Source organism: Eucyclogobius newberryi, unplaced genomic scaffold (genome assembly GCF_026437365.1).
Source record: "Eucyclogobius newberryi isolate DKJ021-1_F unplaced genomic scaffold, fEucNew1.0.hap1 SCAF_494, whole genome shotgun sequence".
Taxonomy (NCBI): domain Eukaryota; kingdom Metazoa; phylum Chordata; class Actinopteri; order Gobiiformes; family Gobiidae; genus Eucyclogobius; species Eucyclogobius newberryi.
This window is the reverse complement of record NW_027316161.1, coordinates 1-9,802: the sequence shown is the minus strand read 5'-3', so window position 1 is coordinate 9,802 and position 9,802 is coordinate 1. Positions and strand designations below refer to the sequence as shown.

The 9,802-nt window shown below is 56.2% G+C and overlaps 1 protein-coding gene across 1 annotated transcript; it reads right to left on the bottom strand.

Annotated features, from left to right (window-relative positions):
- Nucleotides 1–231: 231 nt before the first annotated feature.
- LOC140380601 (tetratricopeptide repeat protein 27-like) lies at nucleotides 232–9,796 on the bottom strand. The gene is made up of 15 exons (XM_072464456.1): nucleotides 9,684–9,796; nucleotides 9,404–9,543; nucleotides 9,224–9,336; nucleotides 7,992–8,058; nucleotides 7,465–7,578; nucleotides 7,262–7,357; nucleotides 7,061–7,183; nucleotides 6,631–6,858; nucleotides 6,173–6,271; nucleotides 4,555–4,607; nucleotides 3,979–4,144; nucleotides 1,518–1,715; nucleotides 953–1,064; nucleotides 725–825; nucleotides 232–468 (listed from the first exon to the last, which is right to left on the bottom strand). The coding sequence occupies exons 1-15, from the start codon at nucleotides 9,727–9,729 to the stop codon at nucleotides 346–348; spliced, it is 1,779 nt and encodes a 592-aa protein (XP_072320557.1). The 5' UTR covers nucleotides 9,730–9,796; the 3' UTR covers nucleotides 232–345.
- Nucleotides 9,797–9,802: the final 6 nt, after the last annotated feature.

Here is a 9,802-nt window from a genome sequence, read left to right as displayed (position 1 = left end):
CCGAGAGTTCATCCCTCCGAGAGTTCATCCCTCCGAGAGTTCATCCTGCCGAGAGTTCATCCCTCCGAGAGTTCATCCCTCCGAGAGTTCATCCTGCCGAGAGTTCATCCCTCCGAGAGTTCATCCCTCCGAGAGTTCATCCTGCCGAGAGTTCATCCCTCCGAGAGTTCATCCCTCCGAGAGTTCATCCCTCCGAGAGTTCATCCCTCCGAGAGTTCATCCCTCCGAGAGTTCATCCTGCCGAGAGTTCATCCCTCCGAGAGTTCATCCCTCCGAGAGTTCATCCCTCCGAGAGTTCATCCCTCCGAGAGTTCATCCCTGATTGGCTGTGGGCGTTGGGGTTGGTCAGTCTTGGTTCCTGAGGGCGGCGCTCACTTCCTGGATGTCTTTGATGACCTCTGCCAGCGCCTGGAGCTCGTCCTTCAGCTCCTCGTGCATTTGACCCGTCGCAGCGTCCGAGTGCGTTTGCTGCAGCAGAAAAACAAGAGGTCAAAGGTCAAGAACCTTTGAAACGGAAAAACAAAACTCGGAAATTCAAAGTTTTAACGTTGAACTGTGAAAAATAAAGTGGATTTCATAAACCAAAGACCAGAGTCCAGACCAAAGACCAGAGTCCAGACCAAAGACCAGAGTCCAGACCAAAGACCAGAGTCCAGACCTTCCACAGAATCAGGACCTGAGCATGAGGCTGTGGTAAAAGAGTGAAACTGAAGGGGGCGTGTACCGTTGCCTTGGAGACCAGACTGTTGAGGCTGAGGCGGCTCGACGACAAAACCTGCAGCGCTTCAGCTGAACTGGACTTGGACCGAGCAACGGTCAAGCTCACTGGACACACAAACACACTCGGGTCAAACAAATCATTTTAACGACGCGAGGCAAAAGTCCAAATAAAAGTAAAGTCACTTCCTGTATTTGAAAGCCCTTTGACCCCACGAGGAGGTCAGACTGTTACCTTTGCCCATGGACAGCGCCCTCTGCAGGACGCCCTTGAACAGCGCCGGGTCCTGGTGCCAGTCCGAGTTCTGCAGTTCACAACGATGAGCTTTGGACAGGAACTGAAGAGCCTGAAACACCAGGGAATCCGGACACTAGACCCCTCCTCCGGACACTAGACCCCTCCTCCGGACACTAGACCCCTCCTCCGGACACTAGACCCCTCCTCCGGACACTAGACCCCTCCTCCGGACACTAGACCCCTCCTCCGGACACTAGACCCCTCCTCCGGACACTAGACCCCTCCTCCGGACACTAGACCCCTCCTCCGGACACTAGACCCCTCCTCCGGACACTAGACCCCTCCTCCGGACACTAGACCCCTCCTCCGGACACTAGACCCCTCCTCCGGACACTAGACCCCTCCTCCGGACACTAGACCCCTCCTCCGGACACTAGACCCCTCCTCCGGACACTAGACCCCTCCTCCGGACACTAGACCCCTCCTCCGGACACTAGACCCCTCCTCCGGACACTAGACCCCTCCTCCGGACACTAGACCCCTCCTCCGGAGCAGTTCTGACCTTGTAGTTGTCCTCGTGGCTCTCGCTGGCGCCCCCTCCGTACAGCAGGGCATACTGCGTCCACACGGCGCTGTCGTTGCCATGACGCGCGCTCACTCGCCCCAGAAGCTCCTTCAGTTTGGGCTTCAGAGCAGAGGAGGGCGCCCCCTGTCTGTCAGGCAGGTCCTCTACAACAGCTCGCACCAGGTACTGCAGCACCTGAAACACAAGAGGGTCAGGCTCTAGACACGCCCTAGACCCCGCCCTAGACCCCGCTCTAGACACGCTCTAGACACGCCCTAGACCCCGCCCTAGACCCCGCTCTAGACCACGCCCTAGACCCCGCTCTAGACACGCCCTAGACCCCGCTCTAGACACGCCCTAGACCCCGCTCTAGACACGCCCTAGACCCCGCTCTAGACACGCCCTAGACACGCCCTAGACCCCGCTCTAGACACGCCCTAGACCCCGCTCTAGACACGCCCTAGACCCCGCTCTAGACCCCGCCCTAGACCCCGCTCTAGACACGCCCTAGACCCCGCTCTAGACCCCGCCCTAGACCCCGCTCTAGACCACGCCCTAGACCCCGCTCTAGACACGCCCTAGACCCCGCTCTAGACACGCCCTAGACCCCGCTCTAGACACGCCCTAGACCCGCTCTAGACACGCCCTAGACCCCGCTCTAGACACGCCCTAGACCCCGCTCTAGACACGCCCTAGACCCCGCTCTAGACACGCTCTAGACCCCGCTCTAGACACGCCCTAGACCCCGCTCTAGACACGCTCTAGACCCCGCTCTAGACACGCCCTAGACCCCGCTCTAGACACGCCCTAGACCCCGCTCTAGACACGCCCTAGACCCCGCTCTAGACACGCCCTAGACCCCGCCCTAGACCCCGCTCTAGACTCCGCCCTAGACACGTCCTAGACCACGCCCTAGACACGCCCTAGACCACGCCCTAGACCCCGCTCTAGACACGCCCTAGACCCCGCTCTAGACACGCCCTAGACCCCGCTCTAGACACGCCCTAGACCCCGCTCTAGACACGCCCTAGACCCCGCTCTAGACACGCCCTAGACCCCGCTCTAGACACGCCCTAGACCCCGCTCTAGACACGCCCCAGACCCCGCCCTAGACATGCCCCAGACCCCGCCCTAGACCCCGCTCTAGACACGCCCTAGACCCCGCTCTAGACACGCCCTAGACCCCGCTCTAGACACGCCCTAGACACGCCCTAGACACGCCCTAGACACGCCCTAGACCCCGCTCTAGACACGCCCTAGACCCCGCTCTAGACACGCCCTAGACCCCGCTCTAGACACGCCCTAGACCCGCTCTAGACACGCCCTAGACCCCGCTCTAGACACGCCCTAGACCCCGCGCTAGACACGCCCTAGACCCCGCGCTAGACCACGCCCTAGACCCCGCTCTAGACCACGCCCTAGACCCCGCTCTAGACACGCCCTAGACCCCGCTCTAGACACGCCCTAGACCCCGCTCTAGACACGCTCTAGACACGCCCTAGACCCTGCTCTAGACACGCCCTAGACCCCGCTCTAGACACGCCCTAGACCCCGCTCTAGACACGCCCTAGACCCCGCTCTAGACCCCGCCCTAGACACGTCCTAGACCACGCCCTAGACCCCGCCCTAGACCCCGCTCTAGACACGCCCTAGACCCCGCTCTAGACACGCCCTAGACCCCGCTCTAGACACGCCCTAGACCCCGCTCTAGACACGCCCTAGACCCCGCTCTAGACACGCCCTAGACCCCGCTCTAGACACGCCCTAGACCCCGCTCTAGACCCCGCCCTAGACACGTCCTAGACCACGCCCTAGACCCCGCTCTAGACACGCCCTAGACCCCGCTCTAGACACGCCCTAGACCCCGCTCTAGACCCCGCCCTAGACACGTCCTAGACCACGCCCTAGACCCCGCCCTAGACCCGCTCTAGACACGCCCTAGACCCCGCTCTAGACACGCCCTAGACCCCGCTCTAGACACGCCCTAGACCCCGCTCTAGACACGCCCTAGACCCCGCTCTAGACACGCCCTAGACCCCGCTCTAGACACGCCCTAGACCCCGCTCTAGACCCCGCCCTAGACCCCGCTCTAGACACGCCCTAGACCCCGCTCTAGACACGCCCTAGACCCCGCTCTAGACACGCCCTAGACCCCGCTCTAGACACGCCCTAGACCCCGCCCTAGACCCGCTCTAGACATGCCCTAGACCCCGCTCTAGACATGCCCTAGACCCCGCTCTAGACCCCGCCCTAGACACGTCCTAGACCACGCCCTAGACCCCGCCCTAGACACGCTCTAGACACGCCCTAGACCCCGCTCTAGACACGCCCTAGACACGCTCTAGACACCGCTCTAGACACGCCCTAGACCCCGCCCTAGACCCGCTCTAGACATGCCCTAGACCCCGCTCTAGACACAGCCCTTGACACTGAGACCAGACGTGGTCTCGGTCCTCACCTCCGTGTCCTTGTAGCCGTCCCTCAGGTCCATGAGGCGGTGATGAGCTCGGAGGGCGTCGCTGAACGCTCCGATGTTGGTGCTGACCAACAGGAAGTTCTCCCAGATCTGCCACGACTCGTAGTTGCACTTGAGCGCCTCCTGCAGCGTGAGGAAGGCCTTGTAGCTGCAACACACGAAACACACGGGTCAGACTCACACAGACAGACACAGACACACACAGACACAGACACACACACACAGAGACACACACACACACACACACAGACACAGAGACACACACACAGAGACACACACACAGAGACACACACACACAGACACACACACAGACACACACAGACACACACACACGCACACGCACACGCACACGCACACACGCGCACACACACACGCACACACACACGCACACAGACACGCACACAGACACGCACACAGACACGCACACAGACACGCACACAGACACGCACACAGACACGCACACAGACACGCACACAGACACGCACACAGACACGCACACAGACACGCACACAGACACGCACACAGACACGCACACAGACACACACAGACACGACTCACTCGTTCTTCAGGCGGATGTGCGCCGTGGACAGGTTGTTCCAGGCCTCAGCGTTCTGTCCAATGAGAAGCAAATATCATCATCTGTCCAGTGTGTGTGTGTGTGTGTGTGTGTCCAGTGTGTGTGTGTCCAGTGTGTGTGTGTGTGTGTGTGTGCAGAGTGTGTGTGTGTCCAGTGTGTGTGTGTCCAGTGTGTGTGTGTCCAGTGTGTGTGTGTCCAGTGTGTGTGTGTGCAGAGTGTGTGTGTGTCCAGTGTGTGTGTGTCCAGTGTGTGTGTGTGTGTGTGTGCAGAGTGTGTGTGTGCAGAGTGTGTGTGTGTCCAGAGTGTGTGTCCAGTGTGTGTGTGTGTGTGTGTGCAGAGTGTGTGTGTGTGTCCAGTGTGTGTGTGTGTGTGTGCAGAGTGTGTGTGTGCAGAGTGTGTGTGTGTCCAGTGTGTGTGTGTGTGTGTGTGTGTGTCCAGAGTGTGTGTGTCCAGAGTGTGTGTGTCCAGAGTGTGTGTGTCCAGAGTGTGTGTGTCCAGAGTGTGTGTGTCCAGAGTGTGTGTGTCCAGTGTGTGTGTCCAGTGTGTGTGTGTGCAGAGTGTGTGTGTGTCCAGTGTGTGTGTGTGTCCAGTGTGTGTGTGTGTGTGTGTGCAGAGTGTGTGTCCAGTGTGTGTGTGTGTGTGTGTCCAGTGTGTGTGTGTGTGTGTGCAGAGTGTGTGTGTGCAGAGTGTGTGTCCAGTGTGTGTGTGTGTGTCCAGAGTGTGTGTGTCCAGAGTGTGTGTCCAGTGTGTGTGTCCAGAGTGTGTGTGTGCAGAGTGTGTGTGTGTCCAGTGTGTGTGTGTGTGTGCAGAGTGTGTGTGTGTCCAGAGTGTGTGTCCAGTGTGTGTGTGTGCAGAGTGTGTGTGTGTCCAGTGTGTGTGTGTGTGTGCAGAGTGTGTGTCCAGTGTGTGTGTGTGTGTCCAGAGTGTGTGTGTGCAGAGTGTGTGTGTGTCCAGTGTGTGTGTCCAGAGTGTGTCCAGTGTGTGTGTCCAGTGTGTGTGTGTGTGTGTCCAGTGTGTGTGTGTCCAGAGTGTGTGTCCAGTGTGTGTGTGTGCAGTGTGTGTGTGTGTCCAGTGTGTGTGTGTGTGTGTGTGTGTGCAGAGTGTGTGTGTGCAGAGTGTGTGTGTGTCCAGTGTGTGTGTGTGTGTGTGTGTGCAGAGTGTGTGTGTGTGTGCAGAGTGTGTGTGTGTGTGTGTGTGTGTGCAGAGTGTGTGTGTGTGCAGAGTGTGTGTGTGTGTCCAGTGTGTGTGTGTGTGTGTGCAGAGTGTGTGTGTGCAGAGTGTGTGTGTGTCCAGTGTGTGTGTGTCCAGTGTGTGTCCAGTGTGTGTGTGTGTGTGTGTGTGTGCAGAGTGTGTGTGTGTCCAGTGTGTGTGTGTGTGTGTGCAGTGTGTGTGTGTGTCCAGAGTGTGTGTGTGCAGAGTGTGTGTGTGTCCAGTGTGTGTGTGTGTGTGTCCAGTGTGTGTGTGCAGAGTGTGTGTGTGTGCAGAGTGTGTGTGTGTCCAGTGTGTGTGTGCAGAGTGTGTGTGTGTCCAGTGTGTGTGTGCAGAGTGTGTGTGTGTGCAGAGTGTGTGTGTGTCCAGTGTGTGTGTCCAGCTCCTCACGTCCGGCTCGATGCAGACACACGACTGGAAAGATCGAGCTGCTCCTTCGTAATCCTCCAACGCCAGTTGACCACAGCCCAGAGAGAACCAGAGCCCGAGCTGAGGGTCAGAGGTCAAAGAGTCGAGGGTCAGAGGTCAAAGAGTCGAGGGTCAAAAGGTCATTTACAGAACTGAGCCTGGACTAAACCAGGACAAAGTCAAATCCAGTGTGAACTCTGACCTCATGGTTCTGGTTTGGTCCGTCTGACCGTCCACTCAAGCAACATGAACCGGACCAGTTTTTAAAGTGGGCCACGGCTCGTCCCGTTTGTAAATGTGGGGTCCAGTCCCAGGTCCAAGTCCAGTCCCGGGTCCAGGTCCAGTCCCCAGTCCCGGGTCCAGGTCCAGTTCCAAGTCCAGTTCCAGTTCCAGTTCCAAGTCCCGGGTCCAGGTCCAGTCCCAGTCCCCAGGTCCAGTACCTGCATGTGGTTGACCCTCAGCGACTCTTGGAAACATTGGACGCCCTGTGGGGTCTGTTTGAGCCTGAGGTGCAGGAGGCCCTTGGACCTCATGGCCCGGGCGCTGCGGTGCTGGGACAGTTCCCACGCGCGATCGTAGAACTGTGGGTCCCTCAGAATGTCCCCCAGGAGACACCACAGACTCGGGGTCTCCTGCTTGTCCAACTCGCGCCGCACAATCTCCTCGGCCTGGACAAAACAGCTTTAGGGTCTTATTTTAGTCACATTTAGACTCGAGATCAAGAAATAAGAGATTCAAACGTTCTGCAGAGTTTAGACTTCAGTTTGACTGAAAATAAGAGTTATTTCTAATTGTGGAAAAAACAAATTCTTCTAAATGTGATGTTTGGTGTTTCTCGTGTGGTCGGTGATGTTTTGGCGTTTCCCTGACCTTCCCGTGCTGACCCAGTCTCTCCAGACAGATGACCACGTCCTCCCACATCTGCAGCGTCTCAAACGTAAGCAGAGCCGAGCTGGTGCAGCCCAGGTCCAGAAGCAGCGACGCCAGCCTCTTCTGTGGACGCAGAGAAACGCACAGAAGATCTACGTGTGCTCCAGAACGTCTCCGGCCTCGGGAGGGCATCCCACTCACCTGCACGTTCCACCTGGTCGGAGGGCGGCACGCGTAGAACATCTTGAGACGCTCGGACGCAGGACATTTGGAGTCGGCGAAATAATCCACCAAAGCCTGAGGAGCAGAGAGTGTCGAGATGAACGACACGTCCAAGTGTGAATCTGGAGCTTTTGTCGGTCTCGTCTCAGTCATTAGGTTTTTCCAGATAAGTGAGCTCTGACCTGCGTCTGCGTCATGGCTCGCTCCACACATCGCCTTTGTGCTCGCTCCAGTTTGGTCCTGAGACTCAGCGCCGACGCTTGCACCGAGAAGAACTTAGGCTGAGACAACAAGGCCTGAAAAATATCCAGAAAGAGTCAGAGACGCAAGCGAAAGATCCAGAAAGAGTCAGAGACGCAAGCGAAAGATCCAGAAAGAGTCAGAGACGCAAGCGAAAGATCCAGAAAGAGTCAGAGACGCAAGCGAAAGATCCAGAAAGAGTCAGGGACGCAAGCGAAAGATCCAGAAAGAGTCAGAGACGCAAGCGAAAGATCCAGAAAGAGCCGACAACGAATGGAAAACATCCAAACACTTCTCGTATTGGTCGGTCTCTGTCAGTCGCCGAGTGAGTGACAGCTGCATTCAACCAATCACAGCGACTTTCAGATGATTTACCTCCAAAAAGACGAGACGAGCACAAGAGTCGGCTCAAAGAAGAAGAGCAGTCGCCGTGACAACGCCTAACAAGAAGATGAAAAGATGAACTGACCGAGGTGAAGACGAGCAGCTCCTCCTCTGTCAGTTTGTGCAGAGGATTGTTCTTCTGGAAGTCTGTGCTGGAAGAGCAGAGGCAAAGGTCAAAGGTCTAAAAGGCTCTAAAGGTTTGTAAAAGGCTATAAAGGTTTGTAAAATGCTCTAAAGGTTTGTAAAAGGCTCTAAAGGTCTGTAAAAGGCTATAAAGGTCTGTAAAAGGCTCTAAAGGTTTGTAAAATGCTCTAAAGGTCTGTAAAAGGCTATAAAGGTCTGTAAAAGGCTCTAAAGGTTTGTAAAATGCTCTAAAGGTTTGTAAAAGGCTCTAAAAGGTCTGTAAAAGGCTCTAAAGGTTTGTAAAATGCTCTAAAGGTCTGTAAAAGGTAAAAGGCTCTAAAGGTCTGTAAAAGGCTCTAAAGGTCTGTAAAAGGCTCTAAAGGTCTGTAAAAGGTAAAAGGCTCTAAAGGTCTGTAAAAGGCTCTAAAGGTCTGTAAAAGGTAAAAGGCTCTAAAGGTCTGTAAAATGCTCTAAAAGGTCTGTAAAAGGCTCTAAAGGTCTGTAAAAGGTAAAAGGCTCTAAAGGTCTGTAAAAGGCTCTAAAGGTCTGTAAAAGGCTCTAAAGGTCTGTAAAAGGTAAAAGGCTCTAAAGGTCTGTAAAAGGCTCTAAAGGTCTGTAAAAGGTAAAAGGCTCTAAAGGTCTGTAAAAGGCTCTAAAGGTCTGTAAAAGGTAAAAGGCTCTAAAGGTCTGTAAAATGCTCTAAAAGGTCTGTAAAAGGCTCTAAAGGTCTGTAAAAGGTAAAAGGCTCTAAAGGTCTGTAAAAGGTAAAAGGCTCTAAAGGTCTAAAGGTTTCTACATTATTATGAGTGGAATGCTCGGGATGCACTGCCTCTGGTGGCCACAGAGGGCAGTGCTGTGTCGAATCAGTAAACACTGTGATTATTGGATTTTGTCATTGACGTTGCAGCTCGACACTCTGCACCGCGAGGTCGCCGGTTCAAGTCCCGACGCTGTATTTAGATGCAGCGCCTGGACCTTCAGCCAGAAGGGAGGGCCTCTGACTCGGGGAGGGCCTCTGACTCTGACACGGGGAGGGCCTCTGACTCTGACTCGGGGAGGGCCTCTGACTCTGACTCGGGGAGGGCCTCTGACTCTGACTCGGGGAGGGCCTCTGACTCTGACTCGGGGAGGGCCTCTGACTCTGACTCGGGGAGGGCCTCTGACTCTGACTCGGGGAGGGCATCCGGGCCTCACCACAGGCCCAGGACCACCGCCTGCTCCTCGGGGCTCAGATCCGGGAGCTGGAACTGGTCCGGATCCTGGAGGCTGATGGTTTCCAGACGCGTGTCATCGTTCAGGCGACAGTCCTGAGGAGAGGGAGGGGTTAAAGCTGCACTGCGGAACATTCACGCCGGCTCGTCTCCATGGACACACCTTCGGCAGGAGAGAGGCGGGTGTGGGGGCGGGGCTGGCCTCGCTCTCGGTCCAATGGGACGCGTCGCTGCTCCTCTTCACCTCCAGGACGAGCTGAGCCAGACTCTTCTGCTGAAAGCGAGTGCGTTTGCCCAGCGCGCCTGAAGCACACAGCATTACATGTGTTTGGTACCGGTCTAAAGGTCAGACAGTGTGGTACCGGTCTAAAGGTCAGACAGTGTGGTACCGGTCTAAAGGTCAGACAGTGTGGTACCGGTCTAAAGGTCAGACAGTGTGGTACCGGTCATGTTGACAGAAAGGCCGGACAGGTCCTGAGCCTTCTTCATGTGCTTCTTGGCCTCAGAATACTCGTAATAACTCAGGTTTATGTAGACGCACTCCACATGGAAGTGAAGCAGC